Consider the following 16,004-nt stretch of genomic DNA (forward strand, 5'->3'; position numbering starts at 1 on the left):
CGACTAAAATGGAGCCCAACATTTCTGTGGCTAAGGGAGGCCTTGCCCCATTTCGGGACTTTTTTTTGCCGCCGTTGTTAAGGGGATCGCTGCAGTTGTTCATTTAGTAACCTGGTTGTAAAGTGAACCTAGCTTCTTCGCCGCTGATTCTGCTTGTCAGAAGGTCACAAAAAGGGGATCGCATGACCCTGGAACACTGCGACCGTCATAAACAGGAGTCAGTCAACCCTCTGAATTTTGGCCATGGGGATGCTACAATGATGGTTAAGTGTGAAAAATGGTCACCAGTCCTTTTTTTCCCCAGTGGCGTGGTAACTTCAGTCACTAAATGAAAACTGTTGTAAGCCGAGGACTTACAACAATAAGTAGTTATTGAATGTTTCCTTATTTACCTATCTTAATTTATATATTTTTAGAAATCATTATGTGAGCTCTATGCCATGAACAGACATGGTTAAAGCATTAGGGCAGAAACTGGGAGGCCGTGAGTTCCAGTCCTGCCTTAGGCACAAAGCCAGCAGATGACCCTGAGCCAGCCACTTCCTCTCAGCCCTAGGAAGGAGGCAATGGCACACTACTCCTGAAGAACCCGGTCAAGGAAAACAGCAGGGACTAGTTACCGGCTGAGCGGGACGAAGCTTCGTTGCAAGATTCCAGGGTGGCTTTCGTCAAGGCGTTGCTCAGATTCTCCAGCTCGCTCTCCAAGCTGCCACCAAAGGAGGAAAAAAACCGAATAAATAAAATTAAAGTTGAGTTGAGGAAGTGTTACACTGCTGGCAAATCCGAGTCCAATTAAAGGACTTAAAACAGCTGAATTCTCACTTAACAACAGAAAGCTTGGCTCAGTTGCAGACTACCTGTACTGCGGGATAACAGAGACGCAAGGGACCTTAAGAGGTCCTCTAGTCCCACCCCCTGCTCAAGCAGGAGACCCTACACTGTTGCAGACAAGCGGTTGTCCAGTCTCTTCTTAAGCCCTTCCTCTGGTTAATTGTTCTCACTATCATGTTAATTTCTGCTTCTCTCTTTGCTTAGCTTCCATCCGTTGCTTCTTGTCCTGCCTTCGGGGGCTTTGGAGAACAGGTTGAGCCCCCGAGATATTGGAATCCTGGCTACCAAGAGAGTTGGCTTTCTTTCAAGTCATAAAAATGACGTTCCACACCAATCCAGGAAGATCCCTCCCTTCCAAAGGGGTCAAGACAGGACACTGGAAAGGAAAGCTTTCCTGGGAGGTCCTTAAGCAGCCCTGACCTCTGGATGCTGCCGTGAGAAGAACTGGGAGCGGACAGGTTCCACTGCGAGACTTTGTTGTAAAGGCGGAGTTCGTACAAGCCGTCCACCAACTTCTTCAGCCTCTTCCTCTGCTGGTTGATGATCTCCCGGTTGTTAGTTAGGGCGTTGAAGAGCGTCTCTCGCTCGGGCACAGCCATGCGCCTAGGTCAAAAGCAGGGAGAGAGAACGAGGTAAGGCTGCGCTCGCAACTCATTGAAACAGCTGCCTCGCTTTGCTTTCTGGGACTTTCTCTGCGGCTGGGAGACCCGGGGAGAGAGACCGGGCTGCTTTCATGAACTCCATCAAACGAGATAAATTTTCTCTGCTGACGTCACCTGGCGGGGGTCACGTTACCTCAACCCAAACCAACCAGGAAATCTCTCATCCACGTCCAGGAGAAAAAGGGTCGCTTCATCTGAGGTAGTTCCGGTGGTCACGTGACCAGAATTCAGAGGCTTGGCAACCGGCATGTACTTATGACGGTTCCAGTGTCCCGGGGTCACGTGACCACCTTGTGCGACCTTCTGACAAGCAAGGCCAGATTGTAAAACGGGGCAAAACTCTCTTAACTGTCTCACTTAGCAACATAAATTTGGGGCTCAATGGTGGCCGTACGTCAAGGACCACTCCTACTGAAGGAGTCACAAGGCTGTTGTGACAATATATTAGTTAATATATTATCTAAATTTTTTTTAAAAAAACCTGTGTAAAGTAAACTTAGATGAGCAGACGACCAGGGAATGACCATCGGCCTCCCAAAGCATTTGAGATCTCAGCCGCCCAGCAGCGAAATCGACTAAAGCAGGGCGCTGTTTGTGCTTAAAAAGCCTGCAAAAAATATCAGGAGGGGGGAGAGAAAAAAAAGGATTTTCTTTTTTTTTTATTCCCCATCCTAAATCACTTACTTCTGCTTCTTTTGCTGTTCCAGGTGCCGATCCCACTCTAAATCCAGAACGTCGTTCACATCTTGCACGGCAAACTTCACGTACTGATGCAAGCGCCGAATTTCCTGCCGGCGAGAACATTCAACGTTCAGCCTAAAAGGTCAACCCGGGAAGTTCCTGGGGGGGTGGGGTGGGGTGGGGGAAAAAAAGCAGCCTGACGGGAATGCTGTGTCCTCATCCATCTGGGATTAAGCCAACACCAGGGATGGCTTGGTGGCTATAACGGTGTTGCCCCTCTGGACGATCTGGATGTATTGGAGCGAACAGTCAGTACAGATCTGAACCCTGGTAATTTGTTTCCCTTCTCTTCTTTTTCCCTCTCCTTCCTCCCCCCCCCCCCGGTCTCCTCTTCTTCTTCCTCTCCTTTGCTCTCCTCCTCCTCCTCCCCACTTCATTCCTTGGTGTCTCCCACACCACAAAACGACTGTGACTCCTAGAGATGGGGCTATTGCCGGCGACTAGTTTTCGATACCGAATCTCAGGCAGCTTCCCTCAACAGACCAGCTGGTGGATGACCACCACAGCAGAAGAGGACCTACTGTTCTCCTGACCCCCTTGGGGAGCTTCTTGAAGGCACCTGCTCAAGACATTTGGGAGGCCTCCTTCCGTGGTTCCCAGCAGAAACCCGCTCTGCTCCTACCTGAAGCTGCGCTTCGCTCTTGGGGTCCAAAGGCTTCTTGTACAGCAGGCGCAAGTACTCCGAGTTGTTAGCTTGCTGGTCCTTCTCGCGGGCGTCCTCCACCCCTGCAAAACCTTCCAACAAATTGGTCTTCAGAAGGCTGATGTCTCCATGAAGGGACTGCAAGAGACAGAGGAGACAGGGAGGGGTTGTCCCCGGCTTACGACCGTGTACGTAGCAACCGGGAGACGGTGAGTTCTAGTCCCGCCTTAGCCACGAAAGCCAGCTGGGAGGTTTTCGGCCAGCTCTTCACAACCTCACGGGGTTGTGGCTCTGGGGAAAAGAGGTGGAGGAGGAAGATGGACCAGATACCTTCCCTGCCTTGAATTATTTTTTTGTACAGATAGTAAAGGCAGGATACCAGTGGTAAAATGGAATAAATAAAAATAAGGAAGGAAAATAAGGGAAAGGGGAATAAATAAATAAATAAATGCCTGAGTCTAACAAATGATCTGCTCTTAATTTTATTAATTATTTTACTATCAATTATTAATTTAAATTATTTATTTCAGGATTTGGGTTTGGCTGTTCTACAGAAAGGAAGGACTAGGGGTGACATGAGAGTAGACTTCCAATATTTGAGGAACTGTCCCAGAGAAGTGTGTGTGTGTGTGTGTGTGTGTGTGTGTGTGTGTGTGTGTGTGTGACCCTATTCTCCAGAGCACCATGGACAAGAAGCAATGGAGGGAAACTCATCAAGGAGAGAAGCAACCTGGAATTAAGGAGAAGTTTCCTGACTGTGAGAACAGTCAACCAGTGGAACGGCTTGCCACCAGACGTTCTGGGTGCTCCGTCCCTGGAGACCGGACAGCTATCTGTCTGAAAAGGTGTAAGGTCTCCTGCTTGAGCAGAGGGTTGGACTAGTAGACCTCCAAGGTCCCTTCAAGCTGTATTCTGATTGAATTCAAACCATAGATCTGTTTTCCCCCAAATCTGCCGCTTTTGGTTACCGGCAACTCTACCGGCCCCTCGTTACCTCTGTGGTCTCTTTGATTTCCAGCAGAAACGTGTGCAGATCGTTGGCTTCCACGCGTAGCAACTTCTTCTCCTCTTCACTGCCCACCTGGAATGAGGCCTTGGCTGTTCGAGCCTTGAGCTCCTCCATCTCTTTCTGGAAATGGGCGATCTGCGGAACCAAACGGGGCCGGTGGGTGTTTGAGAGTGAAAGCCCAGTTCAAGAGAAGGCGAAGTGGAGGTAAACAGAGATACCCAGTAGGACTTTTTCTGGTGTAACAAATGAAAAATGTACTTTCTACTCCATTGTGCAAACATTCCTTTAGCGGGGGGGTGGGGTTTCCTTGAGTTACAACCGTTCACTTAGAGACAAAAGCTGCAGCAAAGACACCACAGGGGCAAAGGTGAGAGAGGTTTACCTCTTCTCTTATCCCGACGATGACAGGATCCGTCTCTTTCCACTCACCGGGCTGCTTCTCTGTCCCGATCCCGGCTGGCTGCTGCCGACTCTGCAAGGCGGAAGGTTAAAGCATCCGTGACGTGTCAGACAAAGAATCAGGGGCGAATGATTGGAGTGAAGAGAGTGAAGACACACACACACATACGCGCGCGCGCACACACACACACACACACTTTCAGAACAGTGCAGATATACAGATAACAACCAGCACTTGTCCCATCTCCCAGGGGTATAACGGTACGTGGGAAAGACCTTGAGGAACGGGAGGAAAAGATGCTGCCAGGGCAATGGTCAGGTAAGAGAAGGCCTAGCCCAGAGCTGCATAATGGGTGGAGAGAGAGGCTCAGGCTGCAAAAGAGACGGGAGGAGATTTGTACCCTCGGACTTGCAAGACTCTTGTTAGTGTAGCCTTACAATGCGGTAGGATCAGCTCATCTTGCTGGACTCCCCCCCCCGCCTGGACTACCTCACAGGGCTGACAAGGGAAGTGCATGGCTTTGAATAGGGTCCCCCAAAGTGCCTGGCTTTAATCCATCTGCCACCTCCTGGAAGGCAGCTGTATGTAGCAGCTGCCCGAGGCTGTTTTGCAACCCTTAAGAAAACCCACAGTGGGCAGAAAGAATTGTAGGCACATTGTCTGTTGCACCGGATCTGTCTGTCTGGGAAAGGTGGTTAAATTCACCTGAATTTTATACCCTTCAGCAGCTCGAAACAAACGACAGCTGCCAGTTCAGCAGTGCCCTCAATACCAACAGACAGATATTGCCTTTCACCAGCACCGAGTAGAAATCCGGATTCTTAATTTGTAATATGGAAGGGCTCAGTCCACAGAAAAGCAATCGGATTCCTCCTTACCTGCGCAGGGCTTGATTTTGGCACAGCTGGGGATATCTTGGCAGTCTTCTGGAGGCCTGTGGCTGCGGGAGCGCTTTGAGGTGGACGCACCACTGGAGGAAGAGACACAAAAAGGGTGACACGCTCGCACAACTGCTGCTCGTGGTCAGCTACGACTTAGGCCCTCTGGTAAGGCTGAGAGTCTCTCTTACGTCGGAGATTACAGGACGGTGTTGATTTATTTGCTTCCTTTTATTTACATATTGGATTTGCTCATCTAACGTAAAGGCCTGGTGGGGTGATTAGATAAAAGAGAGGGCGTGGTCCAGAGCTGCATCAAGGACAAATTTCCCAGGCTGTAAAAATGACAGTGGGGGATTTCTTCTTTCAGACCCGGTTAATGTAGCCTTACAATAAAGGAAATTCTTTCGCCGGCTAGCATATCGGGACGGTTGACCCTACCTGTGCTAGTAAGTCACCTGAGAACAACAGAGCAGATGGGAACACCTGCCTGCCCCAACAGCTTACACTCAAGCACCCTAATGGCAGAGACAACCACGGGCAGGGGAGCGAAAGCAGAGGCCGAACCGTACTTGCGGAAGTCACAGGGGTGGAAGCCTTGATTGGGGCAGAAGGAGGTGTGGACAGGCCTAGGGGTCCTACGGGTGTAGATTTTGCAGCAGGGGGTAAGAGGAAGGCCGAAGAGCCTTGGCTGGTGCTGGCAGAGGGGGCAGCTGTCTCGGCAGCAGCGAACCTGAAGAGGAAAAAGTCAAAATGAAAATAGGCAAAGCCAGGCCTAGCGTTCTTGGACTTAGACAGACACCCGTCCCTCAGCATTTAGCAACCTGGCTGACTTATAAGGTGAAGAGATGCCAGGAACCAAGCCTTAACAACTTCAGATTAGGGCCTGGGTGTAGGAGGAGAAAAGGCGGTGGAGTCAAGACAGGACGCAGCCTAGAGTCATTACGTTTCCACAATTGATCCAAGCCCATCCCGTCTGTTTCGTTAATTCTGCTAACTCCTCTCAAGTGCCCACTTGGTGCTGTGAGTTGACTAGATTCTCGTGTATAGGCACGACTAATGAATTTATTACATTTTTATGCTTCTCATCTCCCCTATAAGGCAATTCTGCCCCTTACAATTAGCTTAGCTGGAACTTAACACGTGGCCCCGATTCTTCATGCCTGACACGGGTGGCGCAACACGGCACCAATGAGTTGATGACATCAGCCAGGCTCCAGAACACATTCTAGATGGATTCAGCAGGAGGCTTAATACATTTTAGAGCAAAAGTCCAGCTTTAAGCACCAACTTTATGCCCGCCAACTGTGGTCCAGAATGAAGAAACCGTGGAGCTGACTAACAGCCCAGGATTTTGTGTGGAAGGGGAAGAGCTTTGTAAAAATAATAAAGGGAATTTAATTTATACAGACTAACAAAAAAAAAGATAGAAAGAGATAACGTACTTTTCATTGAGGTTGACCTTGACAGAGGACGCCGCAGGAGCGAAGCTGGGCTTTGTCGCAACGGAAGGAACCGGCCCGTCGAAGCGGTTCTTGAAGCCCACTGACCCGAAGGAGAAAGGTGGAGTGGACACCGGGAGGAGGCCGGACGAGGAGACGGGGACTTGCGGTGTTTTTGGGGTGGCGGGAGAAGAGAACTCTGCCGTCTTGCTTGTGCTTGACCCAGGAGCCGCTGTCGAGGCCTCCGATGGGAGCGGATAAGGCAGGGAAGAGTCCGCGACTGGCCCCGGAGCTTTCAGAGGAGGGGGTGTAAAAGAGAAGGGGGCGGCCCCACCGCTCGGGGCTAAGGACGGGGCCGGGGCTGGAGGGCCTGGGGGAACATCGCTCTTGGCAGCAGCTGAAGGAGCGGTGGTGCCTGGGAGAGATTGACCGTTAAAAAGAATAACACAGGTAGTCCTCGGCTTGTGACCATTATCTGGCGCCAAATGATGTAGTCACTCGATGATTCAAGAGACCATCCCTGACTTTACAACGTTTGGGGCCAGTTTGGGGGGAGTTGTGCTTTTGAAGGAGACCCCCCCCTGGAAAGCCACAACATCTTCTCAATGCCTCCACCTGGCTTACCTCTTATGTAGCCCCACACTCCTGGCCGGGCCTCAGTGCCTACCTGCTGTTTTTGCTGCTCTCTCCCCTTCTGTAGAGAGAGATTCGGGAGTCACCAGAAGAGATCGGACACCCGGGTTCTGATTGACCATGTAAAAGGGGCATAATACCCCGTCTGTCGATAGTAACATCAACACCGGAGCAGGATCCAAGGTTTTATCTTCACCTGGGAAAATCATACCAAAAGACAACAGGTTCACTTCAAAATCCAGGAACCGTAAGTAATGCGAGAGATGCACTAGCCGTTCCTAAACTAATCAGAACGGCTCAAGTTTGCTTTCGTCTCTGCAAAACTGGACACCATCTTGTTTCCTCACTCTACCCTGTTAAACTGTCCCTCTATACAGGAGAAAAGAAATATGAGCTATTTGAATCATTTCATTAACCTACAGTCACGGAGGTAATCCACGTGATTGCTAAGAGACAAACGCTGACTTTGTCGCACATAATCAGACTCCCATCAATTCACAGAATTCTGGCCAGTGACTCTTTTTTTTTGGAACCATCTTCTTTGTTTTTATTTATTTAATTTAGTTTGCTGGAGAGCAATCATCCTGGGTGGGGTGAGGGCTTAAACAAGGAAATCAGCCTGGGTTGGCCACATAAGAAGGCTAGATCGAAAGCACGGTGAAGTGGTAGATAAGTAAGTCTAAGTTCTACTGCTATTGTTTTATTCCGTTATTTATAGTCTCGCAAGCCACCCAGAGCTGCTTAGTAAAGTGGTGGAAGGCCTACAAATTATAATAAAACAAAACAAATAGCCTTAGTAGAGCAGATGGCGTCTTCACGAGCCCTTTGGCCTTTCTCAGGCCAAACGAATAGCCCTCATACTTACTGATAGTTATGGGCATGTTGTTGCTATAGTCAATGGCAACCCCGACTGGCAAGGAGTCATCACTTTTATCCGTCACGGGAAGCTCCGCGCGGCTGGAGTCTTCCAACACCCACAGTTCCCAGTTGCTCTGCAATGGAGGTTAATCCGGTTCTCAAAATGTGCTTTGCAACAGCCCCCCCCCCCAAGCCCTGAAGCACACAAACCTGTGACTACAGGCAGCCCTTGACTTACAACAGTGACCATTCCGAGTTACAACAGCACTGAAAACCAGTGAATTTGAGGACAGGTCCTAGCAGGCTGGACAGATATGGCTGTGTTTTTTTTCCCCCTGCTTTTTTCCATCGTAAATATCCAGAATGTGACTTTTTTTTCTTTTCTTATTAAACGATCTACTCTGCCTGAGCCACTAGAATAACGTGGGAAGAGAATTACCTGATTCCCTTGTCTTGCAAGGATGCTGACTTCTGTGGAAGCGGCAGAAGCTAATAAAACCAGATCCCTGGGGATTAAAAAAAAAAAAACCTCACGTAAATGTGAAAATTCAAGGAAAATCTTAGCGTAAAGAACAAATTAAGTTCCCGCTCAGGTTTCCTGTGAAAAGAACAACTTAGGCATATCATTGACCGTGCACACCAGAGATCCGATCATCCCACAAACAGGAAAGAAAGAGCTGACGCTGTGGTGGGAGATTCGTTTGGAACGGTGGATACAAGTGAACGTCTTTCGGAAAGAACAGAAAGCAAACCCCACTTCCTTCCAGCACTGATGACGTTACCTAGCTGGGTCATGAAACGTCTGCAAGAAAACAATCAAGCTACTGTGTGTAAGCGGGGAGCAAGTCACACCAGCCCTGACGTTGGCTAACAAAACTCCTGCAGGAAAACAACCCAGCTCAGAGAATGCCAAGCACCCCGCAGTTCAACCCTGAGCTACATATATTCTCTCCTGTTGATGCTTACCAGTCTTCCACATAGTTAAGGAAGTAGTGATGTAACCTCTCGGTGCAACTACCGTAACAAGGCTCCATAAAGTTTACAAATATTTCAGGTCTCTTCTCTTCTTTTTTCTGGATAGGGAGAAGAACAACGAATTAGTTTCTCGCCGTCTTCTTTTTTCAAGCCAAGATTTGGCACAACCGTATCCCTGGCGGATACCTACTGGCAACAGAGCCATCACCACTTCAGGGGAAGTCTCTAAGCTCCCGTCGGCAGCGGCATAAATGATGGTGAAGACGTAAGTGCCGATCCACAACACATCCAGGACTGGAAAAGAACAATAAAAAAAGACTATTATCCAAGAGTCATTTGTCTCCTTCTCAATGAGGCACCCGGGCACAGTGGATCTTTATTGATCCACTGAATTCTACCTTGTCCCTTTTCAGGAAGAGACAAGATGACCAGAAAGATGGCGGCTTGTAAAAATTAGTGAAATTGTTTGGGTTTGTCTGGATGGAGGGGGAAATCGTTCCTTTTTTTATGATCGTTTTTCGCATCAGATTTTCCTCATCTGAAAAATCATTATTTCTCCAAACCATGCGCTGTCCTTTCTATTCCGTGTCAGGTTCACCTGGCCTAATTCAGTTATTAGAAATTAGGAAATTAATTTTAAATTAGGGGGGAAAAAGGCCTCCTACTGAAAGATCACTAAATTCGTACCCTTGACAGGATTATCCGCCACATAGAACGGAGGGCAAGGAATTGTTTTCTTTTCCTGCAGGCTCTGAAAAAGGAGAAGAAAAAACACAGTCAGACCATAATTTTGTCTGTTGATGCCGCACTTAGGAAGTTAAGTTCCAACTTATCCAGAGCTAATTATTCTGGGAATTAATCCAGAATTAAGACTTACTGGCAGATACTGGACCACGGTGCCGTTCTGCTTGCCTACTGCCAGCTGTTTCCCTTTAGGACTCCAACACACTGGGGGAAAAACAACATTCTTTAAAAAAAAAGCCTTAAAAACTGACTTTGGGTCAATCCCTCTCTCAACCCACAGAGCAGTTGTTTTAGGGATAATAGGAGGGAGGAGGAGGAGGAGGATTAGGTACGTGCACTGCCTTGAGTTATTTATAATAAATAATAGGGTGAGATATAAACAAGTACAAATATATGAATAAAAAAACAGATAACTACGAGACGACCAGGTTTGGGTGAGGGGAGGAGACGGTGCGACCCACCGGATGTAACAGCCACTGAAGCAGGAAGTGTGGCGTACACCTTTACGGTCTCCGTCACTTGCAGGACGGAGACACTCCCATCTGACAGACAGACAGCTAACATTGTGGCATTCACTGGATTCCACTTGAGGTCGTTGACCAGCGCGCCTGGCATCTTTTGATAAGCAAACGGCCGCTTTTGCTGTTTAGCCTGTTGGGAAAATTACAGGGTAATTTTTTTCTTACCCTTCTCCCTCCCTACTTGATTCTCGGCAAGTCAGGGTAGAAAATAACCCACTAATGGCAGATTTTAAACTCTTTCTTATTTTCAAATCCTCTCTCCCCAAAATGACTAGCAGCCAAGTTCTAAAGGGAAGAAGTGAAATTGCACAATGCATCAAGTGTCTATGGAGGTTCTCATTCCTCGTGGGATTAGACACAGAAGGAAATTCTCTCCAGTGTTTAAGCTCTCAGCGTACATACCAATAACAACATAGTGATAAATCCTAGGTCATAAATCCTAAGATACAATCATAAATCATAGCATACAAACAAGTGGTAAATCATAGGATGCTAACAGGAGAAGAAGGCAGTAGGAAAGATGAGAAGATTAATGTCAGGCATAAAAGATCAAAGCATACATTGAGTGGCAGTTCAGAAATTCTACTGGTCAAACCTACACACAGGAATCAGAGTTTTTCAGTTGGTTTCAGAATAAAAGCACCTTTGGGATAATGCACCACATGATAACCAGGTTTAAAGCGGGCAGCTCACCTGGTTCACAAAGGTGCGGACATCGAAAAAGCCAATGAAAGACCCAACTTCGCTGGAGGCCATGCAGACTGACAGTGTGAGGTTATCACAGCTGAGTGCCAAGTGATGCACCCAAAACTTTGTAGGAACAAAAAGGCCGTGGATATTCTCGACTGTGGAAATAAAATGAAAGGAAAAGTTGAAAAAAAACCCCTACTGCTCTTTGATAAGTTTCCATCCGTTGCTTCTTGTCCTACCTTCAGGCGCTTTGGAGAATAGAATTCCTTCTCTTTACGGCAGCTCCTCAATGAACACAAACCAACTCTCACACCAACACCGCCAATCCTAGTTGTCTCTCTGCCCAGCTTTTACAGCCACAGGTTGCTAGGCCAGCAAGGGAGAGGTCAAAGGGACAGAATGGAAGGGACCTCAGGGGTCTTCTAGTCCAACCCTCTGTTGAAGCAGGAAACCCTCTATCATCCCAGGCAAATGATTGTCCAATTTCTTCTTAAAAATCTCCAGTGTTGCAGCACGTACAACTTCTGGAGGCACCATCAGCCCCAGTGCTGATCATTTTGTAGGCACCCTGTCCAGCAGCAAGGTGGAGTGGTTCAGTTATATGGTGATGGAGGCATCTTTTGAAAACCTGAAAAACCAGGCTGGGGACAGATCTTCATGGAGATAATCTATCTCTAGGGTCACTGAGAGCTGACACCGATTTAATGGCACCTATTCCATCAAACAAACAGCCAACCAGCTAAAGTGTAACACAAGGGAAAATCCAATATAAAACTCACCTATTTTATTAGGCGAATCCCCAGCCTGAATCTGCATAAGCAGGCTTTTTGTGTGGAAGACCTGCAGTCCAGCTGCACAACCGGTGAATGTCAGCCCGTATTTGTTGGACACAACCAGCAGGTTGCCACGCTCCTTGGGCAGATCCTCAGGGGCTTCAAAGATCCGGATTTTCTTCAGGGCGCGGAATTGAAAATCCTGCCGGAAAAGCATGGTATTAGAAGCCTGACTAGAAAGAGAACATTCAGGAGACCCTTTAAGAAAAAAAACAAACTCAAACTTTTAATGCGTTATGTCTAGTCTAACGAAGAGAGTAGGAGTGACACGATAGTAGTCTTCCAATATTTGAGGGGTTGCCACAGCCTATTCCTCCAAAGCACCTGAAGGCAAGGTAAGAAACAACGGACGGAAATCAACCAAGGAGAGAAGCTTCCTAACAGTGAGAACAATTAGCCAGGGGAACAGCTTGCCTCCAGGGCTCTGACACTGGAGGTTTTTAAGAAGAGATTGGACGACCATTTGTCTGGAATGGTATAGGATCTCCTGCTTGAGCAGGGGGTTGGACTAGAAGACCTTCAAGGTCCCTTCCAACTGCAGTAGCTGAGTTGAATGAGAATAGAATTCCTACCAGCCTGATGGTTCTACGTTCTGTTAAAGAAGTAACTGTTGTTTACCTGCTCTAGATAACCAAAGCCAGGATAATTCTTTTGAGGGTGGGATGGGAGGGCAGTAAATCCAACTTCTAGGCTTGGAAAACTTTTAGGTTACCCAAATTGGGGTAATTCTTTTGTTTTTAATTGGCGGGGGGAGGGGCTGTCCAAAGACCCCACAGTGTGATCCAGCTTGGAAAACTCCTAAAGTCGCTTTGGATAGCGAGAGGGGCAGCAGAGAAATTTACTGAATAATAAATGAAAATGGAAACTAAATGCAGTGAAATGAAATAAAATAACAAAAAGTATAGCGTAGTATAGTGTAATATAATGCAATACAATATTAATAATACATAATATAATACAGTACAACACAATAACGCAATACAATAAATATAATAAATACAAGAGAAAATTCCTGACAGTGAGAACAATTAACCAGTGGAACAACCTGCCTACAGAAATTGTGAATGCTCCAGCCCTGGAAGTTTTTAAAGAAGAGACCGGACAGCCATTTGTCTGAAGTGGTGTAGGGTTTCCTGCCTGAGCAGGGGGCTGGACAACATGACCTCCAAGGTCCCCTCCAACTTTATTATTAGTACAACCCAGTAACATCTTGGGAGCTTTATCCTGTCTGGCCTACCTGGCCGGGCTGTTGTGCAGGAGGAAAGGAATAATGGGGGGAGGAGAGGGGCGACCCTCCCCCCCTCAGACTTATTAAAGGAGCCGCCAAAGGTCATAATTACTGCTAAGCTTGTAAGCCGCCTTGAGTCTTCGGAGAAGGGCGGGATATAAATGGAATTAAAATAAAAATAAATAAAAATAATGAATCCGGCGGGGGGAACTGGGGGGGCTCTTTCTGCCCCACACGGCGCCTCCTTCGAAGCCCGGCCTCACCTTCATCTCCCGTTCGGGGATCACGTCCATGTCGTCGCCCATCTTGCCGCCGCCGCCGCCGCCGCCCGGGCGCTTGGCAGCCTGGACACGCGTCGCCCGCTCTTCACATCCCCGCGTTTCCAACGGAGGGGAAGGAGAAAATAACGGACGCGCGGCGCTTCCGCTTCCGGCGACGCTCTAGGCTTGCGGGTTGAGGCCTAAAGGGAAGGGGAGTTGCGAGGGAAGGCCGAGGGACGGAAAATGGTAGATGCCGCCGCCGCCGCCGATAGCCCGGTTGGGAGTCCCGGACGCTCCGTTCCTTCGCGAGGGAAAGGAAATGACGTCTTTCCGGTATCGGCGCTCTTCCGGTTGCTCAACTCTATGGGCTAGCGCTAAGGAGATGAAAACAAAAGTATGAGCACATAGATGTAGGCATATTTCAGAGTCGTGCGGCTTCTCCGACTTCCGAGATTGTGGATCCTTTTAGATGTTATCTAAAGAGTTTCCCCCTCCTTTCGTTTTCCATGATTTTAATTTTCTGATAAACTAGTGCAAATTTTGAAAGGTAAGGATAAGGATTATCTGGAATCCACCTGGGCACGACAGAGGACCGGGAAGAAATACTAGGTTAACTGCTGGATTTAATTAACGGGGTTAGAATATTGGCACCCAACCATCCCTTTGCCGATGGTTGACCTCAAGAGGAATAATTCCGGGATTTGCAATGCCTTCGCTTGATCCCAGGTCAAGGAATAAGAGAATCCAATTGCATGATTGCACTGCTACTGTTTTATTACGGAAGATCATGGATTTACAAGCTTAGGAAAGAGGGTCCCAAACCAACTCACCAACCCTTCATACGAAGATGGAATAGGAAAAAAAGACATTCAGAAAAGGACCGCTATCAATGTTCAATAAATGCCAAAGGCTTCAGAGACCTCTCCTGCTAGCTTGAGGTTAATGAGCTATCATACCTCTGAAAAGCAGGGCAACATTAGCTTGGATGAACGTGGCATAGAAGACCTTCCAATCCTATCATTCCCCAGAATAACAGGGCTGGAAGGCACCCTGGAAGTCTTCTAGTCCAACCCCGCTGCTCAATCAGGAAACCCTATACCAATTCAGACAACAAATCTGAAGATGTTCCTATAAGATAAAAGAATCAGTTGATAGCTCCTAGCCCTTCTCCCAAGTTCTTGAATCCTTGGTCCAGATTCAGATGTCCCTGGAGTTTCATAGAACATAGACTAATAGATTTGGAAGGGACTTTGGGGGTCTTCTAGTCCAACCTCCCTCTCAAGCAAGAGACCCTATAGCATTTTGGACAACTGGCTGTCCAGTCTTTTCTTGAAAACCTCCACGGTTGGAGCACCCAGAACTTCTGGAGGCACTGATTAATTGTTCTCACCATCAGGAAATTTCTCCTTAGTTCTAGGTTGCTTCTCTCCTTGGTTAGTTTTTAACCATTGTTTCTTGTCTTCTGGTGCTCTGGAAAATAGTTCGACCCCATTGCCTTTGTAGGAGTCCCTCAGATATTGGAACACTGCTGTCATGTCTCCCCTAGTCCTTTTTTCCTCTAGACTAGACATACCCAATTCCTGCAACTGTTGTTCATATGTTTTAGCCTCCAGCCCCCTAATAATCTTTGTTGCTTTTCTCTGCACTCTTTCTGGAGTCTCAACATCTTTTTTATATTGTTGTGATCAGAACTGGATGCAGTTTCTCCTTGTAGGAGCAGGTCAATGGAAACTCTTGAGTTCCAAATCCATTTACATTGTAGGATTTATGTTACTAGATATGGTAGCTTGAAGTTCAGGTTTTTTTTTTCATTCACACCTTCTGGACACCCCTCAACAGCCAGCACTGAAGACATCCCAGATGACAAGTGTTCCCCACAGTCCATGTAGCTTGGTTTTGCCCATGTTGCTAAGCCAAGACTTGATTAATTAAAGTTGGCTGAATAAACCACCATTGGGTAGATTGACCTGGCACACTGACTCCTAAGCCTTGGTTTGCAACCTCGTGGGTTAACACTAAAAAGGAAGCTAAATCCAAATAATAGTTTTGTGGCTTTATGCAATGTGTGAATCCAGATAGTATTAAATGCAGGACATCAAAGCAAAGACAATAAGATAGAACCCTGACAATATGATCAGGAAGGTCTGTGCGAAACAAAGCTGGATTTCCACACCTAAAGGAGCCGAAATAACACACCTCCCCAGAGTTTACACAACACATTAGGCTGAAATGCACTAAACTGGTCTATGGTGCATTGGGAGAGGGCACCATGCCTTTAATCAGGTTGTATGAATACAGCCATGATCCTGAGTTTAGCACGTTGCATGAATCCTCTTACAAACAAGATATTTTTCACTGGTGTCCGTGATATGTACCTCAGAAGCCAGAATCTGATTTATTTAGTGGACCCAGCGAGTCTAAGAACTGTATGGATTCATTTGCGTTGAAAGTCAGCAGGGGGCGCCTCTAGCCGTCTCTGGCAGAAAGCTAAGCAGGGTTGAAGCTGGTTAGCGTTTGAATGGGAGACAACCAGGAGACAACCCCCCCCCCCCAAGGCTAAATGGTTGGACTGGGAAGTTGAAAAAAAGAGAAAGAATAGAACTCAACGGCAAGTTGTTTTGTATCGATACCAAGAAAACTAAAGAAACTTGATGAG

General features: G+C 47.4%; 1 protein-coding gene across 1 annotated transcript in view; it reads right to left on the reverse strand.

The window, feature by feature from the left end:
- NUP214 (nucleoporin 214) overlaps window positions 1-13,738 on the reverse strand; it is a 31,754-nt gene extending 18,016 nt beyond the window's left edge. The window contains exons 1-20 of the mRNA XM_083375366.1: window positions 13,352-13,738; window positions 11,807-12,002; window positions 11,031-11,182; window positions 10,278-10,467; window positions 9,950-10,020; window positions 9,760-9,823; window positions 9,263-9,366; window positions 9,064-9,170; window positions 8,537-8,603; window positions 8,105-8,231; window positions 7,274-7,435; window positions 6,610-7,021; window positions 5,737-5,897; window positions 5,165-5,256; window positions 4,269-4,358; window positions 3,872-4,021; window positions 2,857-3,015; window positions 2,178-2,281; window positions 1,252-1,434; window positions 621-706 (exon numbers count right to left, since the gene is read on the reverse strand). Of these exons, the coding sequence (XP_083231492.1) occupies window positions 621-706; window positions 1,252-1,434; window positions 2,178-2,281; window positions 2,857-3,015; window positions 3,872-4,021; window positions 4,269-4,358; window positions 5,165-5,256; window positions 5,737-5,897; window positions 6,610-7,021; window positions 7,274-7,435; window positions 8,105-8,231; window positions 8,537-8,603; window positions 9,064-9,170; window positions 9,263-9,366; window positions 9,760-9,823; window positions 9,950-10,020; window positions 10,278-10,467; window positions 11,031-11,182; window positions 11,807-12,002; window positions 13,352-13,393 (2,719 nt within the window). The 5' untranslated portion in view covers window positions 13,394-13,738. The remainder of the gene's footprint in view (window positions 1-620; window positions 707-1,251; window positions 1,435-2,177; window positions 2,282-2,856; window positions 3,016-3,871; window positions 4,022-4,268; window positions 4,359-5,164; window positions 5,257-5,736; window positions 5,898-6,609; window positions 7,022-7,273; window positions 7,436-8,104; window positions 8,232-8,536; window positions 8,604-9,063; window positions 9,171-9,262; window positions 9,367-9,759; window positions 9,824-9,949; window positions 10,021-10,277; window positions 10,468-11,030; window positions 11,183-11,806; window positions 12,003-13,351) is intronic.
- Between the last annotated feature and the right edge of the window lie 2,266 nt (window positions 13,739-16,004).

This window comes from Vipera ursinii (genome assembly GCF_947247035.1).
Source record: "Vipera ursinii genome assembly, chromosome: 16".
In the NCBI taxonomy this organism is placed as follows: Eukaryota; Metazoa; Chordata; class Lepidosauria; order Squamata; family Viperidae; genus Vipera; species Vipera ursinii.